The sequence below is a fragment of the Electrophorus electricus genome, chromosome 6, assembly GCF_013358815.1.
Source record: "Electrophorus electricus isolate fEleEle1 chromosome 6, fEleEle1.pri, whole genome shotgun sequence".
Lineage (NCBI taxonomy): Eukaryota > Metazoa > Chordata > Actinopteri > Gymnotiformes > Gymnotidae > Electrophorus > Electrophorus electricus.
The window spans coordinates 13,622,829-13,648,288 of NC_049540.1; the positions used below are offsets into that span (position 1 = coordinate 13,622,829).

General features: G+C 47.0%; 2 protein-coding genes across 3 annotated transcripts in view; one reads left to right on the forward strand and one right to left on the reverse strand.

Moving 5' to 3' along the window:
- si:dkey-220k22.1 (multiple epidermal growth factor-like domains protein 9) overlaps positions 1 to 22,380 on the reverse strand; it is a 49,472-nt gene extending 27,092 nt beyond the window's left edge. Inside the window, exons 1-2 of the mRNA XM_035527369.1 lie at positions 21,754 to 22,380; positions 12,343 to 12,541 (exon numbers count right to left, since the gene is read on the reverse strand). Coding sequence (XP_035383262.1) covers positions 12,343 to 12,541; positions 21,754 to 22,276 — 722 coding nt within the window. The 5' untranslated portion in view covers positions 22,277 to 22,380. The remainder of the gene's footprint in view (positions 1 to 12,342; positions 12,542 to 21,753) is intronic.
- Positions 22,381 to 24,727: 2,347 nt separating this feature from the next.
- p2rx1 (purinergic receptor P2X, ligand-gated ion channel, 1) overlaps positions 24,728 to 25,460 on the forward strand; it is a 32,972-nt gene continuing 32,239 nt past the window's right edge. For both annotated transcript variants that reach the window (XM_035527147.1, XM_035527146.1), the window contains exon 1: positions 24,728 to 24,929. In XM_035527147.1, coding sequence (XP_035383040.1) covers positions 24,793 to 24,929 — 137 coding nt within the window. In that variant the 5' untranslated portion in view covers positions 24,728 to 24,792. The remainder of the gene's footprint in view (positions 24,930 to 25,460) is intronic.

The following is a 25,460-nucleotide window of genomic DNA, read 5'->3' on the forward strand; positions in this document are numbered from 1 at the left end:
AGAATAAAAAGAGCCCGAGTGTTTCACGAGTGCCGTGCAACGCAGAGAAGAATGGCTACAAAACATCATGACTTATGATTTCATCTGACTGGAACCGGGACATAGCGTGAGCACAATGGAAGCGTCCGGCCGGCCGTCGGTAGTCCAGTGATGACAAAAGTCTTGTCAGCAAGCACAGAGGGTGGCCTGTCGTGCCAGGCCCCTCTGGGAGGATGGACATTAATGGGTCTTCGTCTATGCTCGCCTGGTGTGAATGAGGCCTTTTCAGATGATATCTAAGCAGGGCCTGTTTGTCCAGAGGTCTGGTCGTTCCCAACAGGCCACTGGGGCAGGCGTGGGCCGTGGGCTAAATGTCGGCCTGGAGGACGTGGCCAGGGGTGGGGGGGGGGGGGGGGGGGGGGTTGCGGTCACACGGGCAGTCAATAAGGAGAGCGTTTGAAGCTCGGAGGGAATGTATCAGCAAAAGTCGAGGCTGTGAGGCAGGGAGGGAGGGAGAGGCTGGAGAGAGTGAAAATATACACATTAGGGGCTTTGCGGTAGACCTTGATTAAAGGATTAGAGGCAAGGACAGCAAACATCTGGGTTGCGCGACTGCCAAAAATGAAGAGGAAAAAAGAGAGAAAGCAAAGGATATCCTTACCTTGTACACCCCCAAACACTGTGATAGCAGAGACGTTGATAAGTTGGTGTCAAGGCTTCATATCAACACCCCCCCCCCCCACACACACACACACTCACACATATTCACATAGAGAGAGGAGTTTTACAATCGCAGGCCCAACCTGAACCTGAGAGGGAGTGCATGTCCTTAGGAATTCTCTCCACTCCCACAGAAGTGTGGTTTTAGTGTCTATGTTGGGAAGCTGACACTCGCTTGACTAAATTCCCAGAGAAGGCTACTACATCTATCTCAAGTGTGTGTGTGTATTCAGTACAATTGGCACCATACCATACCATGGTATCCAGACTTTAACACGCTACTGGCGTTCACACATTGGGAAAATGCACATGCCAAAAGGTTTATTTTGTCGGATCTAACTATTGTGTGTGTATATGTGCGTGTAAAAGTGTGAACAGTCACAGAAGGAAGAGCTGAGGGAACTCCAGCACAGGCTAGAACCATATCCCTGTGGAATACACTGACTGCTAACCTCATCTACGAGCGAGAGAGAGACAAGCAAACAGTCATAAGAGCAACAGGGATACGAATGAAATGCTATGAGAGTCAGAAGGTTAATAAAGGACAGGGCTTCCCTTGTGGCAACACCTTAGCCTCTTGCCAACTCTTGGCAGAATCGGCAGCAAACGCTACGGTAAAACTTCATCAAAAAACCCCTCCAGAACAGAGCAGAAGGGTCCACCACTCCCTCCCATCCTGGCCTGAATGTGAACCGACATCCCGAGCCGGCTGGCCGACAGGAGAGCAGCCCGGATCTACTGGCAGTAGGTGCGGCGGTGCGTCCGCAGGCAGACAGGCTGAGCCGGAATCAGGCCGAGGTCGGGACAGACGAGCGCGGCCAGCTGCCGACGGCCAAGCCCGTTCTCTCTCCGGCCGCTCTCTGCTCTCCCCCTCGCGCTTCCTGATGCCATCAGGGAGTCTGGGAGAAGCCAGCCGAGCAGCAGGGGGAATGAGGATGGATTGCCGGAGGCGTTTGACGGTAAAAAGATTCATTACGGCACTCCAAAAGGCACTTGCCCCTGACGCACGTGCGGGACCCGGCGAGCAGTCGCGCAACTAGGTATCCTGTCACGCAGCCATGGCGATGCTGCCGCTCGCGGAGACGCAGCCGCCCGTGCGCTTAAAGGAGTGTGTTGACAAGCCTGAGCCACTTGTATGCACGGAGAGCTAGCAGAGATGCATGCCACAACATGCACAAACCATAAAATGAGATACATTCTGGCTAAAAAAAAGGAGGATTAAGGTACTATGATTGAATTCCTCTGCTAGAAATCTAAGATGGATGACTCCTAGATTTATGTATGGAATGAGCCTAATTACTTTGTTTTAGAGAGGTAGTATATAAGCCCACTTTTGGGCCACTGCATTAACCTTGATCAAAGTGGGCTTATGTACACACAGTGTTACTTTCCTCTGAGCTAACCATAGATAAAGGCTGGTGTTCAACAACCAAATGATCAAGCTCTGAACTTTTTATATATATATATATATATATATATATATATATATATATAAAAAGATGCAGAAAAGACTCTTGAAAACCCCTGCCAAAATGATCTATTTCTCCTGCCACAACATAATATGTGGGTGTGACAGATACAGCGTGTCAGAGGCATGGCGAGCTCATCAGCGGGGTTCTCTCTGCCCAGGAGGTCAGCTGACCTCTCTGGGGCAGGACTGGGACTCATGGGTGAGGAGAGGATTGATATGAAAGAGTCTTGGTGCAGCGCGTTTTTCGGGCGGGTCCGGATCGACGGCCACAATGTCCATGTCGCTGCAGGTGAGCACAGTCACGCCCGGGTGAAGACCTGACTGCGGAACACCACTACTGAGCACAACCGCTCTACTGTGGCTGGCGCTGCTGGTCTTAGGTGGCCCAAGGTTAATGGTACAACAAACAAACAAACATTAAAACAGGTCAGAAATTTGCTTGTCAGTTGCTGGTGTGAAGAGTCAAGAAGGTTTGAAATGGTCCTCTTCAGTGAATGAGAGCATTATTTGGCAGAAATAAATCATTCTTTCATGTGGAGGTGCTTTCCACAGCGACGAGCACATCCCTTAAAGGATTCTTTTAATGAAGGTTGAAGGGGTCTTACTGATCCGTGGTGAAGGCAGCCGCGCTGCTTCTAAAGCTTGTCGATTAGCGAGATTTCTCGATAAAAAGGTTCTTCTGCTAAGGCCCCGAGAGGAGTGGATGGTGACATGCCACGCTAAAGTGGGACACAGCCCAGGCCACACCCACTCCATACAACAGGGAAGTACAACAGAGCAACTTGACTTCAGCTACATTTGAGCAGCTTTGTTCCCGTCAGCTCGAGTTACGCGTGGAGAGCACACCACAGCCCCGACACATGAGCTTCCTTTGCGCGTACGCCTGTGTTTTCTAGGTGTCTGTTCGAATGCTTTCTGATGAGATGGACTGTGTGGAGGCTAGTGCCATGTCCGTGGGGCTGCAGCTCGTGAGCCGGGGGCTGACCCAATCTGTGCTGGATTGTTTTGATTTCCAGTCCTCCCAGTGGGGTCGGTAATCAGCGCAGATGAGTGCAGTCAGAGAAATAAACAAAGCAAGCAGGTTTACAACACAGAAGCCCAATTTTGGATTTACACCAGAATGTTCGGTGGAACCTGGAGAAAAAAACACCATTATGACTCAATAAATGTCCGTTTGAACAGAACATGAGGGGCAGAGACGTGAACCAGATGATCACTCTTTTGAGGACAAAGGTTAGACAACATCCCCTCAACAGAAAAACCTAATCCTACAGGGTGGGTTCTGATATTTTCTGGGAAGCATTTTTGCATCTTTAGAACTGCTGCAATAACACATCCTCAACTCTAGTAGGCCTCGCCGGAGAGAGACGATCTCATTCAGGCCTTTCTCTTCATCTGAGAGCCTCCTTGGCTTCTTTTCACACCTATCTGTTAGCATAAAACACAACACATGAAATTTCAGAAGCAGCAAAAGTAAACACTTGATTACCGCCTGTATGACTGCTTATATGACTGTATATTCTTAGAGTTTCTGACTGGTCACTTCCTAAGGAACTGAGAACCGTTATGTGGTTTGTCTTTGTGTTTCAAGGTTGCTAAGCTATCTGCTTCTCGGGAGCTTCCTGCCATTACAACAAACCATATGACAGTTTAGCGGTATCAAATTTTTAAAAAATCTGTCAAATGCCTGCAGTGATGTTGGCAGAAAGCAAAGTCCATAATGCCTTTCAAACGGTCAGGCTGGCATTCACTGTGCTGTGCTGTTGCTGTTGGTTGGTTTCAGCCATGGAAAAATGACCACTGGGCTGGCGGACAGGGGAGGGAGGGCCTATTGCAGGTGTGTTACCACTCACATCACTGCCTTCAGCCTTGAGAAAGGCTCCTGCTGCGCATGGGACACCGACAGAAATGAACACCACCAGGTCCCGCACCTCCCTTTTGCTCACACACACACACACACACACACACACACACACACACACACACACGCGCGCGCACACACGCGCGCACACACGCGCACATACACGCGCACATACACGCGCACACACGCACGCACACACGCACACACACACGCACACACACACACACATACACACACACATACACACACACACACACACACACACACACACACACACACACACACACGCACACACATACACACGCACACACATACACATACGCGCACACACGCACACACACACGCGTGTGCCCGACATGCGTCTGAGATGCTCCACCGCTTCCTCTTGAAGGCAGAGCAGACACACGACAGACGCATGGCAGACACCTAGCAGATCCGCTGCAGACAAGCGGCAGCATTACGAAACCGAAAGCAAGCGCGTCCCCACCGCTCCGCTGCACCTTCCGAGATGCTGTGGACCAGAAACGATGCGTGTGGCCCAGAATCAGTGCGCGGAACGCAGGTTTAATAAAAACCTTTGGCTTTGTTGCCCATTTATTACATGCAAAACGTTTACACACGCGAAGGAGGACGCCGATGAGGGCGGAAGAAGAGAGATGAGAAGGACGGTGAGTCCAGGAGGAGGAAGGTTCTGGGGAACAGCTCTGTTATTGGGCTCGAGTGGAGGCAGGCCTGCCATATAAACCATGGGCCACTAGTCTTCTGGAATCTATTTCCAATTGAGAGAAAAGCCAGTGAGTACAGCCAGCAAAGAAACAGGAAAACCTCAGAGTCAGCAAAACCTAGGCAAAGCTCGGTGAACGGTGTGCGTGTGAGATGCACTACACACAGAACGAGAGAGAGAGAGAGAGAGAGAGTGAGTGAGTGTGAGTGATTATGGCAACCCTATTCTAGATAATAAGATTTAGAACTTCATATAATACAGTTGTCAGAGAGAGAGAGAGAGTGAGACTAACAGTAACAAGAGACTTTTTGTGCCTGAGGACAGCAGTGCACTCAGTTACCCTTGACCCTTCACACTAACGCATAAACTCCTGACTTAAAAACCAAATATGTTGAAATATGCAAAATGCAAGTCACTCAGAGTGTTGGCTTTAATGTCATCTGTCCAGCACAAGTAAGACTGTAGGTGTGCACACACACACACACCCCTACCTCATGATTCTATTTTTAAACACAAGCAAAAGCAGCTTATTTGAGCATGGCAGGTATTGTCCCCTGGCGACGCTGATGAATACTGAAAGTAAAAGATATTCTGCACTCTCGTATCACAGCCCCAGAGTGTTAATGAACGGTACTTTTCCACATGACCACATCCGGCCCAGCGAGCCAGCACATGACGCTCTGAATAACCCATCCGCTGCAATCCGAGATAACGGTGCGAGACTAAAAGGCGTCTGATTTAGAGGAAACGGGAGTACCTCAGGTATTCGCACGCACCCATGCACACGCACATGTGCTAAGCAAGTCAGAATGGACCCCCCAACGTGGGCCGGGGGTGTCCCGCTCTCCGGCCGGGGAGGAGCTTAACTTTTTTCAGACCATTTGTATTTTTGTCCCTTGTACACTAAAGTCTCCTGTGCGTTTCAGAGACGGACTGATCTCATCAGAGAAATGGAAAGTGGAATAAGACAAGATAAGGGTAATAAATCAATAAATCAAATCTTGTATAGCATGATGGAGCATGAAACAAGCTCATATTTAAAGCCCTTGGCAACATGCACATCAAACATCAGTGTCCACCGATGAAGGGTGTTGGCAAAGTCTCTTCAGCCAACGGCCGTATATTTTACTCGGCCATGCTGTCGGCTGGGGAGCCGCGAGCATAACTACATGCTAGCGTTTAAATCAAATATATAGTGGCAGGTCATCACATAAGGCTCATGTGTGAAGCACGCACAAGCTGTCCCTTTGCTCGCTGGGAGGCAGGCTGACATCGGGAATGCCTGTAAACAGGATGGGAATACACATGGCAAGCATTTGTGGGGACATCTTGGATCCGTTTAGGCCGGAGTATGAGGTATTAGCCCTGAGCAGCACGAGGCAGCCATTATGGCTCTAAAACTGTCTGTTTCCAAATCTGTCATTCTTCTTTATCGGTTGTTCACTAAAGTGATAAAAGGTTTCATTTTACCTCAGTCGATTTAATCTCAGGTTCCTCTCACTGTTGCTCTTGCTCTACTAAACCCCCCCCCACACACACACACGCACGCATGCACGCACGCACGCGCACGCACACGCACGCGCACACGCACGCGCACACGCACACACACACACACACACACGCACGCACGCACACGCACGCGCACACGCACACACGCACACGCACACGCACACGCACACACGGTTCTGTACTCAGTGCGGCAGCTCTAAGGATTTCTCCGGCAGATGGAGGTCTCCCCAATGTGCAGCACCCCCTCTCTCTCCGGCTCCTTTATTCCCTTATTTCCCCTCGGGTGTGGGGGGGGGGGGGGGGATGTCCCATAGGCAGTTGCTAAGTATGTACATTTGCACTTTGCACTCTTCACATCTAACCCCAGTTCACCTCTTTCTAACCTTCGTTCAGGAATCTCTCATCAAGAAAACTAGTCTTTCCAAAACAGCCACACACACACACACACAGACACACACAATCTCTAGCTTATTTCAGTGGGCATTTTTTCCGAGCTGTGTCTAGGATTTGAATGGAAGTTCTGCTATGTCCGTGGTAAGCGCCAAGTGGGTGTTGCTGGCTCGCTTGAGGAGGCCTAGTCATGGCTTCTGGTTTTGCGGTGCGACTCTCCGTGTTATTTATATACAAGCCCAATGGAGCAGGCTCGTTCATATATATTGGCACCTCGGGAATGGCGGTGGATGTGCTGACGTTGCACTGGAGACTGCTGTGCTCGTGCCTGTACACAGCAGTTCATGTGTCTGTGTATGCTGCAATATAAAGTGAGGGAATGGAATGATCCCTAAATGCATTATGGGGAATTACTTTAAATCTCTCAGTGATACATACACCGGCCAAACGGCGAGCAATCAAACCAGTCAAGCAATCGTTCCGAACCAGGCTTTTTGAAGCGGATAGTGGGTGTGGCTTTTATTGGAAGTGGCGATGCGGGGGGTGGGGGGGGGGGGTGGAGGCTATGCGGCTTGGGTACAAACACCCTGGGCTGGGATCATCCATGGATTAAAAATGGGCACTTAGCTGTCTGAATGGAAAGGCTCAGGAGTCTATAGGACTCCCGGTGCTGTTAATCTATATGTGACAGGCTCTCTGCAGGCTCCCGGTTCTGCAGGGTCCGTCACTGCACTGCCAGCAGTGTAGCAAAAACTGCAGGGAAGACCCACCTGCTGTGGAGACCCGTGCAGCTGGACACTGGGGCTCTGCGCTGCAACGCTGAGGAGCACTAGGGGAAGTTGCGGGTTCGAGACGCCGCTGGCGGGATTTACGCTTATAATCGTAATGTATATCCAATCACAGTCCGGTCAGAGACCGACTTCGACCAAAGGGCGCTAATACGCGCGCACGTTCTAGAAACACTATTGGCCTCTCAGCTGGAGCAGGCCTACGGCCTTCCTCGTTCGTCCTCATTTGTCTGCGTCCAGCCGGCTGGGCTAGTGGCCTGGCAGATCGGACGGCGGTGCGGGTAGAGCTCCTCACCCTTCCCACGTGGCAGAGTCGCTGACGCAGGACGCAGGGAGCTGTTCCTGCAGCCGAGCTTAAAATGCTGGGATGAAGAATGAAGACGTCTCCTTCCGTTCTGTGCAGCGCCGCGTGTCTTTCAGAGTCCCCCCCACCCCCTTAACGAGCTGAACCACGGCAATATTCGTGCAGAGAACACATTAAATTAAAATAGTGCAAAAAGATAAAAATTAAATAAATGCTCAAGTTGGACAGATGCAGAAAAAAGATGCGTAAAAATCTACAATTCTAAAATCTACTGACACATAAAAATGCTAAATCAAGCTCCAACACACACCTTTATCAGAACAGAATGGCTGTGGATCCCTGTGGCGTCCTGCCGGGTTTTACTGTGGAACTGGCCATGAAGGAAGGTTACGTAGTGGAAAGAGAGCAGAAGAGGCCATCAGTCAGGATTATTCATTACCCGCCAGGCATCCAACATCAACTCATGTCTAATGAGGGGAGTGGGAGGGCTGGTTGCTGATCAGCTGGGAAGTTTGGGCCGGCGTTGAAACTGATCTCAGAGCCGCTCTATCCACAGATACTTTATGCAGACAGAGGCCAGTGCCGCACTGTGTAGGTGCCACGGTTTGCTTTTCTTTTTTGGTTCTGCCTGTGGATAATGATGCGCTCTGTGACAGAAGGAGAAAACAGACTTCCTCCACTTTTTATTATATCGTTACGCACACACGCTCGCGCACACGCGTGCGCTCGCGCACGAATGCGGTTCCAGTATGTCTATATATTATGTATTGTTGCCCGAGGGGCACTGATAGCTACCGCTGACGCTCTTCGAATGCGTGTACGTCTAAGGTCCCGGCAACGCAGCACGCAGTTACCATGCAGGGACTGTAAACAGCAGCAGCTGTTGGAAGGCCATCACTGGATCGCTCTCATGCTGAGAGACCCAACCTTATCTATGTCCAGTCTGCTCTTCAGGCTCACTCAGCCCAAAAGTCAGTTTTCTCCACGAGGGAAAGGCAAAACAATATAAAATAGAGGTCCGGTAAACAGCTCCAGGAGCGTGCTGGTTGCAGACGAGCAGCTGGGATGTTTGAAGGCGGTCAGCAGACGGGAGGTCGAGGCAGCTCATGCGCCCGGCTCGCTGGGAGCTGGAAGGGGGGGGTGTTCTGTGGCAGGCGACTCGTGGAGGAGCGCCGCGGCTGCCACGCACAATCGTGGCCGGCCCAAACGGGAGCTCCCGTGACTGCGGTTCCCCCCGTTTCTGTAATTCCTGCCGCAGGGGGACCTCGGACCAGTCTGGGCTGACTCCGACTGCCCGCTCTGCGCATGTGACCGTGAATTGCTAAAGCACCACAGGCCATTACCGGAGCTCGAGCAGAAAATTTAAAGGGTTGCGTTTGCTTTTAAGTTTCAAACAAACACAACAACAAAATCTGCGTGGCTCACGGAGTGCTATCATGTGAGGCCATGGATTTGCCTCATGTCCACAGCCAGGCAAGAAATCTCCGCTAAATCATCACACGAATGTAAGGCTATCGAGTACATCTTCAAGGACTGACCCAGGATGATGACAAACAGGGTTTAAAGTCAATAACGAGATAACTTTTTCATTCTAAACAACATAATAATTGATAATACCTGTTCAAAGCTTGGTGCGATGGAGACTGGAACGCCTTACTGACGTTAGGCAGCAGCAGGGCTCTGATTACCACTCACCTCAGGCTTCTCGAAAGCCAGAGTTTGCACAAATGCGACATGCACTGTATTACACAGACACAATTCTACCTCACCTCCATCAGTACCCACTGGCAGCTTCTGATAATACTGGATGGGAGGGCTCATAAAAATAAAGCACCAGTCAATAACTCTCCCAGTAGAATCACATTTGTGTGATTGACACCAGTCAGTAATCGTAATCCACACAACAGAATTACATTTGTGCCCTGCTCGGTTATAACTGTGAAACGCACACTCACATGGAAACAGATGTGCAAACTCACAAGGAAACAGACGCGTAAAGTTGGCTTGCTGCAAATAACCACATGCTGTAATGTGACGGTATTTTTGGTCAGCACAAAAAAAGATACGCAGCACAATGGACAACATTTAGGCCAAAGAGAGAGGGTACGGCAGTAGACACAAATTAATCATTTAAAAGAAACAGACTACAATTATATAACCCTACAAAGGGATTTCTGTGCAAAATGTTCTATAACTGTGATTTATGTGAGGGACATTTCAGGTCTGTGGCCAGTCAACAAAACTGAGAAAAATGTCAGTTTACCTTACTGATAAAGATCACAGTGAAACAATAATTTAATCACCATCACGAGGCCTATATGCTTCAATATTACTTAACGCGTACAGTGGGAAGGTGGAGCTAGACATTGGGGAAACCCCCCCCCCCCATCTAATCAAGTGGGAATTTGTGATATGTCAAAACACACTTGGCAGAGAGGATGTGCGAATCTAGACTGGGTCTAGATCAAATCAGCCCATCCTCTGGTACATCAACGCTGCAGCAAAGGGGAGACATCACTACGCAAGCAAGCTAATCTGTCTAGGAACACCTACGATTTTTTTTAAACACCTCTGTTTTCCAGCAAAGTCGTGTCGAAAGGTACAATGAAACGCAACACAGCAATGACAGTCCTCTCCTCCATCTTGTCACAACACTGATTTCAGCAGTGACATGACAAGATGCCCCACGTGGTGCTGACTGGCAGCAGTCCAGGGCAGCTCACTTCTCCTTTGACATAAAGTTGACATTTTTCAACAACGTCTTCGCTTGGTTTGCAATGGGCTCGCCGTAATCCTCCCCGCACAGCCGAAGCCTGTCTCCACAGAAATGAATGAGGCGGAGTGAGAATCACCTCGCTTCACTGGAATATTAATGTACCATTAGCCAATTTGCATTTTTTTTAATGACCTTTAGGGGGTGCTACTGTTGTTAGGGCCATGGAAGTCCAAAATTACCTGCTTCGATGTGGACAAAAACATGACCGATTATTCAGAAGATAGGGCGGGTGTAGCCCCATGAGTCCATTTACACCGGTCGCCCCTGTTAGTACCCAACATGCCTCTTCCCTGTCATGCTACTGATTTAAATCTCTGTAATTCCAATTTGCTCCCACTGGACCAAACTGCCGCAGTAATATAGCAGATTCTTCAGTTGCACGCACACGTGCATAAATGCACAGAATGATTAATGCCCACAGCACGTGAGTTCAAAGGTTGAAGACGTGCTGATCTTGGAGGCACAGCTAGAGACAACATAAAGTACTCATGAAGTATCCGAGTATCTCACCAGGGACGACAGGGCATGATGTTCCATATTAACATAAAAAAAAAAAAAAAGATTGCTTTTTTACTTATGACTCACTTATGGCCCTGAAACTTGTCCAGAGTTCCAGTTGGTTAATGAGGAGCAGTTCCTGATGCTCTAGCTACACTTGTTTAGGCGGGCATGGATTTACAGAAGCAAAGAAGACGTTCCACAGTTTTCCACTCAAGCTACATAATGAAGAGACAAACAATGCCACTATTTACTAGTTTACTGTAACTACCACTGTGGGTGTTGACCATCTGAAATAAGGTAACTCTGACCAGCAGTCTGTTAAACTGAGGAACGTGGCTACATGTTCTGGGTCTCCAAGATGTTTCCTTAATAGAGGCCCCACAGCAAGTGACCTTCACAACACACAGGGTTGGCGCATCTTCTACTGATATCTTCAGAGGGTGTGCACAAACTGTCACAAACTGCAGTGGCTCACATCGTGGTATAAGAATACTGTGTGAAACTTCCGATAGCGATCTCCTGACAGCCACAAATACCTGACACAGCAATACACCTGCTTAGCATTATCTGAAGCATGCATGGACATAAACATATGCACTCACGCACACACACGCGTACACACGTACACTCGCACGCACGCACACACACACTCGCACACACACACACACACACACACACACACACACACACACACACACACACACACACAATCGCACACACACAGCCCTAAGGAGAATTTATGGATTAGCATTGTCACAAAACAGGAGTACAGCACCTAACTGGGAACTCTGTGTCCCCAGACGAACTTGACAGATTCCAGATACACAGGAACAAAACAGGTCCACTCATGCACTCTGCACGTAAGATTGACACAATGAGGGTGACATGAATTCTGATACAGGGCGGGGGCGGAACCAGCACAGCAGGGCACAAACGTCTCAGAACAGGGTCTCACGAGGTCTCATGGGCCTCACAGCGATACACTGGCAAAATCTGCCACTGCTCTGATCTAGTCCCGCGCCTGTGACCCGTACAGGCCATACGTCAAAGTGAAGGACGACGCAAGGTTCCCCCATCCATGCTTAAGCCGGACACACACTCAGGGGTTTGGTGGGTGGTTGGGAGGGTGAGCTTCACCCCATCTGATACAATCTTGAAAGTTGCATGAGATTCACAGAACCCGCCCGGCCTGGTCATGTTCTGTCATGCATGACTCCTCCCACGATGCAGATGACAAGAATTGGGCGAAAAAACCCCCAAACAACTCAAACAACAAATGGAAAAGAGGCAGACACACTGCTGCCCCGGGAGAGACAAACCTGTTGCAGGACGGACCCACGGAGCCATACGAGTCGCAGGTGCATGGCACGCAGCCGCTGGTGCCATTGGTGAAGTAGCCATCCTCACAGTCCCGGCACTGGGGGCCCGCGTAGCCTGGCAGGCAGGTGCAGTGGCCGGTGAGAGGGTCGCAGCTGTTCGGGTCCACCGTGCCTTCCACGCTGCAGTTGCATCGAGGCGCTGAGAGAGAGAGAGAGAGAGAGAGAGAGAGAGATATCAAATGGCATACAGAAGATCATCTTTTCTGGTTGAGCAACAGCACAAAAATGACAAAGACTAAGCTTTTTAAGATAAAGGAGCAAACCACAAGAAAAATGGAAGGTTGTAGGAATGTCACAACAGAGCCTGCTGTAAGAACCTGGGGCAAATCACTGACCGCCATGCTACCAGGCCCTGCGCATTAATGAACACAGCGTTGCACAAACAGGAGCCCACCAGGAGCATGGTATCTGGCCCATAAATTCCAGCAACAACAATAATAACAAACAAACACACACACACACACAGACACACACACACACACACACACACACACACACACACACACACCCAAAAAGATAAGAAAAAGAAAACCAATCAAAACAGTGACCTTGGAAGGAACAGTCCACTCCTTTGGCTCAGAGATAGCATGCCGCAACGTGACTGTATTTGACTCCCAGCAGAAGCTAGAGGGGAGACGTTTTATACCAAGCGGCAGGACGTTGCACTACTGGGGTTTCAAGGAAAGAGAAAAAAAACTGCCATCACGCGCTGATGACTGTGCGTTCGAGGAGAAGGATACTTCACAGACAGGAGGTCGTCTGCCGCATGGTGAGGGGAGAGTGGAATTCAGAGAGGAAGTAATGGGAGCCTGCTTGTCACTCGCAGCCCGCATGGCAAGCGTTGGCTGGGAAGTCAGTGGCAGGCCAGGATTGGCCGCCTGGACTCACGGCTCTCTCATTTGTCCACGCTGGTGACTTCTCTCCATCTGGACTAAAAGCGGCAGCAACAAAGCCTTGCCGCATGGGTCTCACCTGGATGGTGCAGATGGCAATTTATCTATGCCTTGGAGACCCCCCCCCCCCACCCCACACACACACACACACACACACACACACACACACACACACACCCAAGACTCCTGAGACTCTGTAGCAGCAGACGAATGATTACCTTATGGCCAACTTAAGCTATTCTAGCCTAGCCTAGCTTGCATTCAGTGTAACAACTGTAACAAATGTGTCAAACCTCCATCAGGATACTGCAACAGCAACCCAGTTTACTAGTAATGTGTTTTCCGTCAGACTGCATATTTCCTAAATGTTAAGAGAGGATTACAGAGTGGCTGTACCGCGGTAATTTAAGAAGCATTATGCTTAGCGGCATTTCAGGAGTCAGCATATCTCCTCTTCCCCACTGAAGCTCTTAGCAGAAACAAAGGGACCTAATTAAGCTACCAGGTTTGCCGGCGTGCGGCTGTACCAGTGGCTCGCCGCTATTCTCCTCCACAGTCCTGTTCTCAGCTGCTCCGTGCCTGTGTGGCCTACCGGCTGCGTACCATTGAGCGCTGGGGGGGCACTAACTGGCTTCCCACCCCACAGATGGAGCAGGTGGTTTCTCCCAGAGGAGAGTGACACGTGCTGAGATAAGGCTCTCCTCGACACAGGCTGGGGAGCGAGCGGCAGGGAGGGAGGCCAGAACGAACTGGGAGGAGGGATGGAGATGCTGACAGATTGGCAACGGAGCTGGGAAGGGCTTTGGAAGCCTCGTAAAGCGAGCAGTTTGGATTGGCTGGGAAGAGGCGAGGACAGGGAGGGTTTCTGATGCCTGGTTCAGACACGGCAACGCTCGCAAAAAAACACAAACAAACAAAAAAACCCACTCAGCAAGCACCCACTCGCCGTCTGCGGCACGGCTAGCTGTGGCAAACCAAGGCCTCAAAGAGCGCCCGGCACATACATCAAATCTGAGTCCGCGATGTTCAGGTATTGTGTGCGGCACCGTTTTACAGTAACCAGTCACTGGAGGAATTTGCGAACATGTAGATTTGTGCACGTGCACACACAGATGCACGCAAGGACACACACACACACACACACACACCTCTCTAACTGCGAAAGGGAGAAATGGAGCACAGTGATATATTTAGCAGAAGCACAGAGTGAGGGGCCAATCTTGCCTGCGAATCTGAGGTGACCTTGCTAAAGATAAGATTACATGGAAGAGCTGCAGCACACACACCAGAAAACCCTCCTGCTCAGTTATTACTTTAACAAAGTCATTCCCTCCCTTTATTCACCTCTGTCCCACCTCCTTTCCAGAAGGGCTGTCCCTCAGAATGTGATTCTCGGAATGTGCAGTCAGTGAACGTGAACCGTGGGCCACGTGTAGAGTGCAGAATCAAGGCGTTTTTTTTCTTCTGCCTTTTCGAAATGTTTTAATATTGTAATCTTGGGTGTATTCATAGACTACAGGAATAACCGGTCAGATTCACAACAGCACTGAAAATACAGCCGATGAACAGGCCAGGATTTGCTTTTCCCACTTCATGTGGCCAGTACATTTCCATGTTATGGCAAAAGGTGAGAGGGGACAACCTCCGAGGGCTTGTTCGGGAGATGACATCTGTCGTTCACCTGGAAGCAGGTCCCTCTGTGAGTATATGTTACCCATCCGTCACAGCACTGGAGGAAATTAAGACACCCGAGCCTCTAAACAACGGTGGATCATCTTTCAGCGCGAGATCTGCAATGGGGGCCTCCTTAAAAGAACATGACACAGATTTTTAATCAGTCTCTCCCTGAAGGATCGCAGTTTATGGCCATCCTGTAAATGAACCCAGTTCAGAAATGCTCTGTAGAGCCATGCGCTCCTCTGATGAGGTCACGCAGCTGGGCAAGAGCTACATTACAGAGGAGTTATACTAGTCGGGCATTCCAGAGACCTGAAGGGTACTTTAGAGCACCAGAAAGGTGACAGCCACAAATAAGCCACAGGGAGATGTCGGCTGCCAGACAGTCTTTTAGTGTCGCGCCTGTCACCTGCCACGCTGCGGGAGTGCCCTGTGCCACGTCAAAACGTCATGAACGGAGTTCAGGATGCATTCTGATTGATGAGAAGGCCGTCAGTGGTCCAGACGGGTGGAATGACGCTAGGTGCAGTAATTATTTGCACATAATTTCCTGCGGCCTTCAAGGTGAAGAGAGCCAGAGTTGGGAGAGCTTGTGAAACACCATGTGGCAATTGTGTTGGGTGTGAAATGTTCATTTGGAATTTTTTGTACATTTTGCATTGGGCACTGTGTTCCAAGCCATTTGGACCTCTCTGCCCTGCCAGAGACTGACCTCGTAACATGGATGCAGACATGTGATCAAGTTGACCGCATCAACCGGCTTGCCATCCACGCACGATTTCTGCAGAACGTGTGCTAGCGGCAGGGGAGACACAAACATCCCCTAAAAAGCATCCTGAAATGCTGGTTTCTTGGTTGGTCGGTTGTGAGGTAGGGTGAGGAAGTCACCTGACTAACTGAAGTCTGAATGGGAGTTTTTAGTCACCAAGCACATAATCACAGAAACAGGCAGGACCAGTGTGGTGTGGGCTCATATACTTACTATACAGCAGTAGTTTTAAAAGGAATGTAGTGCCGTTGGACTGACCTCTGGCTCAAAAAAAAGAAAAGAAAAAAAAAAACGACGCGCTAAAAAGAACGGCTCTTGCCGAAACAGAAGCCTACGCGCGCAGTCAGAGCCATTATTATACTTTGGAGTTTATTTTTGCACCTTGGTTTTGGAGGAGATCACTTTCTCCTCTCTACTGTGAGGTGAGGGACGAGCAGGTTCTGGATAATTCCTGCACACACTTCGGGTTCCCATCCTAGAGCTTGGTTAAAAGCACAGGGGTTCCGAGAGCAGTGAGGAGACTGTTTCTGCTCTTCAGACATTGGAATGCTATCCAGGAGGGAGCACTCAACAGGCTGGGTTTGCCTTGCAGGCATCTCCTCGGAACGTTCTGCTGCGTTCTGCACAAAAAGCAGAATTCTGGTGGTATAGAGAGTGTTGGAGTATCTGCCATACCCTCAGACAGGTCAGATGAATGGAGCACTGACTGGGTCAATATCCAATTTGGAGTTCAATTAGCCAACGAGCAGCACCGTAAGAACCACTCGAATCAAGCAGGTCTTGACTTCATAAAGGCTCTTTAAGCAGTGAGAGCTACGTGCATATGTATGCACCCACAAACACACACCCACAACCTCACACCTTTACACCCTTACCCACACACACCCACATCCACACCCACAAAGAGGGCAAGCTAAATCTAGAAAAGCAATGTATTTATTCTATTTTTTTTCCCTTTTGGGCCTAAGGCTCTTTCAGTGTTAGTACGTGGATGTAACGTTGCACCCATCAAAACTCCCACAGCAAGCACAACAGCCCAGATTAAATGTGAGAGAAAGAAACTAGGTTATGCCTCTACAAACGAATCTGCTTACGAGAGCCTGAGCCACACAGAGAGACTGCAGCACGTTCAAAGCGGCAACATCACCTGTATAATTTAGAAGCTTTGATCATTTGTTTGAGTTGTTTGAACTGTAGAACAATTGGAAGTACAGTAAATAAATGTTGCCCAGTAAATCTTTTCATGGTTGCAGTCATACATGATTCCTGATCCTGATGAATATCATTTTGACTTAAAACCAAAATTATCCAACATAGCATTGATTTATTCCTGGATGATACGGTGGAAGATAGTATTTCTTTTGATGGGAAAGATGAGGCAAAAACAATTTTGTTCAGAAATACTGCACTGAGCCCCACGAATGAACACAAGTAACACATCATCAGAACCTGCTGTCAGACACTTCACCACAAGCAGCAGATACGACTGAGGGTTAAGTTGCGCTGTGTATTAAGGGTGGGTGGAGTCTCCATTTGTTCTCTGCACACCCTTTCCAGAGGTGGGTCCAGAGGTATGGAAGCAATCTCAGCTCTGTTACAAGCCATATCCCCCAAGCTGTTGAAGCAGAGAAGACAGGAGCTTAAACAGAGCAATGCTGTCTGGCCCCACAGCTCCTGCACTGCTTGGAATTAATGAGGTGCTGTCTTCTGCCCTTCTTCTCAGCCCCAGAGCAAACTACATGCATTACATTTAGGACACAGGCCACATTTAGTGCAAGCAAGCTTATTTCTTATAAATGGTAACATATTCGAACTTCATTACTATGTTTTCAGTCTCGTTTACAATAATGATATCTATTATATATTGTATATGTAAATCTCAGTGAAAAATGAAATATACAATAATAAAATTAACTTCAAATCAAACCCAGTGATTCTGTAGGCTGATGTGTTTGTTACAACTGCTATATACAGTAAAATTACACAGTGATGTAATTCCAGAACCAATCATTAAGCTCTCTAAAATTATAGCTGTCAGCTGTCATGTCTTAGCTGAAGTTAATTCAAAACTATAGGGATTCCAGTGTGTAGAGTGTTGTATCGTAAGGCATGCAGTATAATTGGCAATTTGTCAGAAACAATAGAACAGTACATGCACAATAAGACTAAATTATCACCATGAACAGAACATTTATGATACAACAGTACAACAGGCAAAAGCTGATGTAACAAATGAGGTTTTCTTTTACTTCATTTCACCAAAAATTGCTTTGGACAAAGCCGACTGTCTCTCTCTCTAAAACCAACAGACAAAGAGAGAAAGAGAGAGAGAGAGAGAGAGAGAGAGAGAGGGTTTTACATTTTACATTTATGGCTTTTGGCAGATGCTCTTATCTGGAGCAATTTACAGAAGGGCTTTGTTTTCCGCTCAGAAATGGTTTATCCTTATTGTTTGTACTTGAGTTTAAAGATTCCAACTAGTGAAGTCACTCATAGAATCAGAAATCAATAAGAAAAGTTACCTATATACAGGGTTAGTTTTCCAGACATTGATTAGGCCTAGTCTTCAAATGTATTGCTGTGTCAATGGTGAATTACCATCGGAACTTCATTTTGGTTTAGGCTTAGTTTTAACATGGCGTAGGAAAATGGCCCATAGAATACTTTTTAAAATGGTTTTAAAAGAAAGGGGGAGAGAGAGAGAGAGAGAGAGGGAGAGAGCGAGATCACCTGCCTGCTGGATTAGCAGTCTTTCTTACTGCTGACTCCTTACTCTTGGCTAGAGACCAGCCCATAGCCACCGTGCCGCAGCCTAATTGGCAGAATACAATTTTCTCCCATCATCCGCTGTCAAAACAAGAGAGGGCAGGAGCCAGCGTGAGACGCCGGCCGCACCCCAGCCGAGGACGCTGAGTGTAACAAACAACCCTGCAACTGACCCGGCCTGAGAAACCACTGAGCAACAACCTACATCCTGAAGTGATCTGCAAAACCGAACAGGACGTCCCTGGTACAGGGCCTTTCCAGTTCAAGAGAAACACCCATTAAGAACCTGCGTGGCTTCCCCTTTCATCTCCATTTACGCAGTCCCTCCCTTTTATCACCACCTTCCAGGCAGAACGGAGCGGGATGGGAGAATGGGCCAAGGGCCAAAGGCCACGCAACAGCGGCGAGACCCTAGAAAGCGACAATTACCACCGTGGCCCTGCCGCATTGGCTGACAAAAAACAAAACAAAACCCAAACAAACAAACAAAAACAAAAAAAGCAGTGACCAACGAAGACAGTGCTGTGAGAGGACACAAAGAAACATAGTGTTTCCAGCGCTGTAGCGGGGGGTTACAGCGAATGAGAAGCAGTCAGATGGAAAATGTTCTTTATGTCTCTTTGTCTAAAGTGTGCTGGCCTACAGTAGCATTATGTACTGTGAAGATGAAAGAGTTTTGGAAGTGGTGCTTTGTTCTGGCTCTCTCCGTCTGAAAGGCTGCACTGCAAAGTATAAAATACACTTGCACCGTAACGCCAAAGGTCTGGTGATTGTCTGAAATATTGCTACTAGGTCAGGTATGCCAGAAGTATACAATACACTTTTAATTCACTTTGAAGTGTGCACAGAAAACACTAAAGTATGTGCAGGCGTTTGCATGACAAAAGTTGACTAACAGCCCTATAATCATTGGCAAGAAGGAGGGAACATTTCCTTAGGATCCGAAAACTTCAGTCAAGCCAGTGTTAAAATAACAGAATTTTGGCCAACAGCACTGGTACATGGGGGAATATGTTACACGAGGTTCTCACCAAACTGACAGTGGAGAACTAACGCTAACTGCAAGCAACTGGTGATCGGTTTTCATCAGCTCACTGTCGTCTCCTGTTGCCCGTGTGTATTTACACTCAAACCCTTCAAACAGACTACAGCTGATGAATGACATACAAGACCATTCTGCGCCTGCGCAAATGAAAATAACCCAAAAGGAATCCACTGCTTCCCAGAGGCGCAGGCTTCTTATAAGAAGTACACTGAGTTTTGAGTGACTCCCGCCTCTTCTTGAAATCCTTACTTCCATAAATTTGCATACGGTAACATCAAGACTCTCTAGATAGTTAGCAGAACAAAATTACTTTTCGTGTAGCAAAAGTGTATAATGTCCGACTAGCAGACTGCTGTTAGTAGATGAATGTGACAAACTGCATAAGTTTTTTTTTTTTTTTTTTTTTTATGTCTACATTATCTCTTTGAAGCCAAATTTAGACTGAACAACCAACCAGAAAATTCCCTCATGGCCAACCACTGATGCCGATTCAAAATCTAAAAATCGACCAAAGCAGAGCTGTTGAGGGCCAACTAGTGCCAACGGTGTGGAACAAACCCCACTGAGTACGAGCGGCACTGGGTCACCGACACCATCCAACAGCCTGATGCCATCCGACAGCCGGTAGTCGGGTCAGTGCGTCCCTAGCCTAACGATAGGCCATGTAGGTCATTGTCTGTAATGTCTGTAACCTATCTAGAGCAAACAGCATCCACTTACGTCACATATAGAAAGGTCATCTAATAATAATTTTAAAAATGACTCTTATGTTTGGGTTGTCCTTGAGAGTTTAATTACTGAGCGGAGACTACATTTAAAATGCACTTAAAACCTTTAAATGTGCTGACTGGCATTTCTCATTCAGCTCTGCTGAGTCAGAGGTATGAAACTGACATTCTTGGTTTTTGTTGATGGTCTCGTACCATGATAAACTATCGAGTGGAGAAGAATCTGTCAGTCTGCGTCTTGTATGGAAAAGGGGGAAAAACGTTTTGCGTACCATGACCTCATACATCCCCAAGCCCTCATGTGGTGGCCATTGTACTTGGGGGCTTTTCTAAACTGCATATGGCATTGTGGAACAGGGCTTTTAAGAAGAGACCTTTATCATCAGACCTTGTGGTTCCGTAAGGCAACCACGGAGAGGAGCAGACCAACGTTCCAGCCATGTGTAGTAGCTGACACTGGCCGTTCCCAACTGCATTATCTCCGATTTACTGAGGCCACGTTTAGTCTGACATGGCTTGGCTATGAACTATGACTTTATCCACCAAATCCATCAAATGCTCAGGAGTTCAGAGTGCTCATGTAGAAACAGACGGATGTGGACACTTTCCCGTTTCCCCCTTTTCTTGAGAAAGTGAACTTACATCATATTGTTTGTTTACCTCAGATGACCCTTTGACATGCAAGCACCCTGCGGAGGAAGGACGAGGAGACACCTTAAGAGTAATAACCACTGTCTCTACCTTTGACAGTGATGAATTAATTACAGTAAGGCTATTAAGGAAGGTTGTTTCCAAGTCATTTGCTCAAACCCTACAGCTCTTTAACTGCTGCACCCAGTTCAAGGAATCGGTACTATGAAACCATTGTAATAAGGAACCAATTCTGTTTGGTTGATTATGTTCTCAGTTATGCTTTTGTGTTTAGAGCTCCTTCACTCACATATTTGTCACCGTCACCATCAGAGAAGACAAAGGTGTGTCTCACAACAGCAGTGGTGATGTAGCTTCTGAGTTTAGGATGACCTTTTGCCTTAGGCATTGTTCATTTCCATGCCAACAAAGAACTTTGATTTCTGTTGATATGACATGTTATTACACTGAAAACCAATTTAAGAGGTGACTGACAGAACTAAAAAGTGACATTCTGAGGGAATAACAAGGAAGGAATTTGACATAAAACAGGTCAGAAGATACAAGGTGCTCCACACAAGAAAACTGTTCTAGGGCACAAGTGTAGATGACTACCCTGTGCCCATTTCATTGTGCAGCCTGGAAAGTGCAGAAGCTTCCAAGGACATACCCTGGCATTTAAAAAAAAAAAGAAGACGACTAGCGCCTTTACGTGAATTGAAATGAATCTGTGGTATTTAAAACATATTTTATTGTAAGGCTAAACATTTTAAAGACTTACTCAGTGGTAAAATAGCCTACCTCACCGTGAAGCTACCTTTAATTTTTCGATTGGAAAATTACCTTTCTCGGTGGTGAGGTTAGGCGAGGGGAAGCCTATCACCGTCCAAGAATTGTTGACAGAATCCGCGGTAGCCAGTGTGGTTGAGTTTTTCGAGTAACTCGGCGGTGATGTTAAAGAGGTGTTTGTTAAATTGTGTATTCCGGTGGCGAGTGTTGTAGTTACGCCTGCGTCCCTAAGCTTAACTGCTGGATCCATTGTTTTGGGTAAGGGAGCGACTGTAGTTGTCACCAAAGAAGACAGCAGTTGGCTGGTTTTACTAGTAGTCCTACTGTCCGCTGTTGTGATAATTGGAGCAGGGGTGAAAAGTAACCTGGAGTCCCCGGGCTCCTCTGGTAAGTGGTTTGGAATGGTTGTGGCACTGAATAACTCCAGCTGGTTATCCAAAACAGCACGCGGGTGCCTTGCGACAGGAGATTCATTTTTATCGTGCACGCGGAGGGCACGAGACAAACCAGTTGTGCATAAGAACAAGAGTAACTCAAAAACTGGGTGCACTAACATTCTGGAACGCACACAAGTCATTTTCTTCCTAGAGTTCCCATGTGAGACGTTCTGAAGTAATTCCTTTGTTGGAAAGCTCGGATTCCGGACGAACGTCTCCACCGAGCGCTGCGCTCAAAGCGGTTTCACTCTGCTGACAGTTCTCAGCCTCGGCTTACTACCAACACTCCACAAACCAATCACAAAACACATGACAAAGGTTTTGGAAGACAGACGTTCTGCTACACCAATTACAAAATATAGAGGCGGGGTCTAAAAAAAATCTCATTTAATGAACTGTCTTAGTGCAAAGATTTAAACGAATAGAGAAACGGCAACAGCGAAGTAAATACTTTGTATTCATATTTATAATATTAAATGCGATGAAATAGTTCTTCGGTATACCTTTTAATATGATAACTAATATATTAGATATGTTAAAAAGTATAAAGCGAAAAAACGAAGTTTTTATAAGCAATTTATAGGTGCCACGGTTCGTTTAATAAGCATTTGTTAGTTAGTGATGAGCACTATCTAGTGAAAGAAGGTTAAAAAGAGAATGGAAGGAAACGCTGAATAACCAAAGATTTACACTGTAAAAGCAGAAAAGCAAACGACATTGGTTTAGAAGTATTTTTAGAAGTAAAAAGGAAATAGATTAAAAAGTGTTTCAAAAATTTAAATTCAATTACAATTACAATTTAAATTGCAATGATTTTTGAAGCAAAGTATATACTGTAGCCTTTTATAGTTATTTTTTTACTGAAAAAAAAACTACTTACATTTTCAAGTTTTGTCCAAGTACAATTAAGTGAAAAAGGTTTTTTGTCATTGATGAAGCGCTTGTGCAATCATGTGTCCTTGGCTCCCTCTACTGGTAGAAGACCTTCAGTTCCACTTAATTCTTGTTTTTCTCTGACACGTTCAAGGAAAGAGACATAAGAGGGAATTCAGTGGAAACTGAAGTATACTGAACCTAAAAGCATCTCAGACTCCCAGTGTGACACAGTATTTATAGCAAGTTTTGGCATATTTAGCATAAAATTCACAATGTTCCTTATTCTGACCCAGCATGCTCTTACATAATAAAATAGTCCTAAACTAGTCTTTTACTACTAGTTGGCAATATAATATCACTCAATATCAGGTAGTTTATGTGTGTAAGAAGTCCATTCAATGTTACAACCCTGCTGCAATAGTTAAATGTGATTGTTTCATTACCTTCATTACCTGTTCATTTTTTACACACTCAATTAAATGACAGCAATCTCTATAATTAAGGCTAGAGGACAGTATTTATAAGGGATATTGCATTCAAACTCAAATTGGGGAGTGTGTTCATTTTACAGGTGATAACACAAAGTGTTTGGACTGAGTGAAATAAAAGAAAATGGTGTTAAAGACGAATGTGTAAAAATAAATGCAGCGGAAGCATTTTTAAGAGATGTGATCATAACGATTTGAACTAACTGGAAATGTTGTAAAGGCAGAGATGTTGCCAAAATGGTCACTTTTATTAAGCACTCATGTGGTAGTAATAGCAATATACTATCAGACTTGATATGAAGACACTGTGTTATGTGTGTTCATTGGCCACTATCTATAGCAGCTGTTAAGGAAGGCAATGATGAGTAAGAAGCGTATGAGGGTATGAAACGTACTGATAAGCGGCAAAGAGAGAGAAAGTAAGAGAGATGTGTTTAAAACTAACACAGATGCATTATGGTTATATGGCTCCTAATCATTATAAAAGAATGCATTCCATTTATTAGGACTGTATATAGTTAGAATATTTGATTTTAAACATGAAGGTGTGTTAGAACAGGCAGAAGGAGGGGAAACTGTCTACATGAGAAAGGGGGAAGTGTATGCCAAGAAACAATGTGAGAGAGAGAGAGAGAGAGAGAGAGAGAGAAAGAGAGAGAGAGAGAAAGTGAAGGAAAGAGGGAAAGAGAGAGAGAGAGAGAAAGTGAAGGAAAGAGGGAAAGAGAGAGAAAGAGAGAGAGAGAGAGAGAGAGGAAGTGAAGGAAAGAGAAAGGGAAAGAGTGAGAGAGAAAGAGAGAGTTGGAGGGAGAGAGGGAGAGAGAGAGAGGGAGGGAGAGAGGGAGAGGGAGAGAGAGAGAGAGAGGAAGTGAAGGAAAGAGAAAGGGAAAGAGTGAGAGAGAAAGAGAGAGTTGGAGGGAGAGAGGGAGAGAGAGAGAGGGAGGGAGAGAGGGAGAGGGAGAGAGAGAGAGAGAGAGGAAGTGAAGGAAAGAGAAAGGGAAAGAGTGAGAGAGAAAGAGAGAGTTGGAGGGAGAGAGGGAGAGAGAGAGAGGGAGGGAGAGAGGGAGAGGGAGGGAGAGAGGGAGAGAGAGAGAGAGAGAGAGAGAGAGAGAGAGAGAGGGAGGGAGGGGGGAAGGAAGCCAGAGAGCTCAATGTTTCAGCAGCGTCTCCGCTCTAAGTCACAGTGTCTCTGTCTCTGTCTGTCAGGGAAGTGAGGGGAGGGTCTCTGACAGGACGGGCGTGAGGGCACCAGCGCCTCCCAGGATCGAACTGCTCTCTACTCAGTGCCCCCCAAAATGAAGAGCTACATCGTGGAAGCTGTGTCCAGCTTCCTGTTCGAGTACGAGACCCCTCGGCAGGTGCTGGTGAGGAATCGCAGGGTGGGCATTGCCTGCAGGCTCATCCAACTGGGTGTGCTGGGCTACATTATCGGGTAAGAGACTCCCCCCCCCCCACCGAAAAAACCTACTTCAGGGTGATTTAGAAGAACAAAAAGAAGTGATGTCTTAAAGGAGAAATGGCTGTATGTCTTTGCATGTCTGGAGTAGATAAGGCAGCTCATTGTGATCCATGAGAGCTTTTAGGGGGTTTGTTTGTTTTTTTTTATGTTAAAGCTGTGACTATGTGTGGAAACAAATGAATAACTATTTGCCAGGGAATGTTAACCCTGGCAGATGATTAGCAGTTCTGAGCAATAGGAAGGGAGTGTTTTGTTTCTCACAACCATCTCCATCATTTCTCTGGAGTCAGTGTTGGGATTCCACAGGAGAACAGTCATAAAATGGGTTCAAGGACAGGATGTGTTGCGCTTTGACCACGTCGCGGAAAGAACATAAAAGAACAAAAAGGGGGGGAAAGGTGTTTTTAAACTGCAGCATACTTTGCAATTATTATTAAAGTATTATTATGCTACATAACATCTATCATTTAAGGTAAATAGACCTCATTAGCACCCAAATAATGC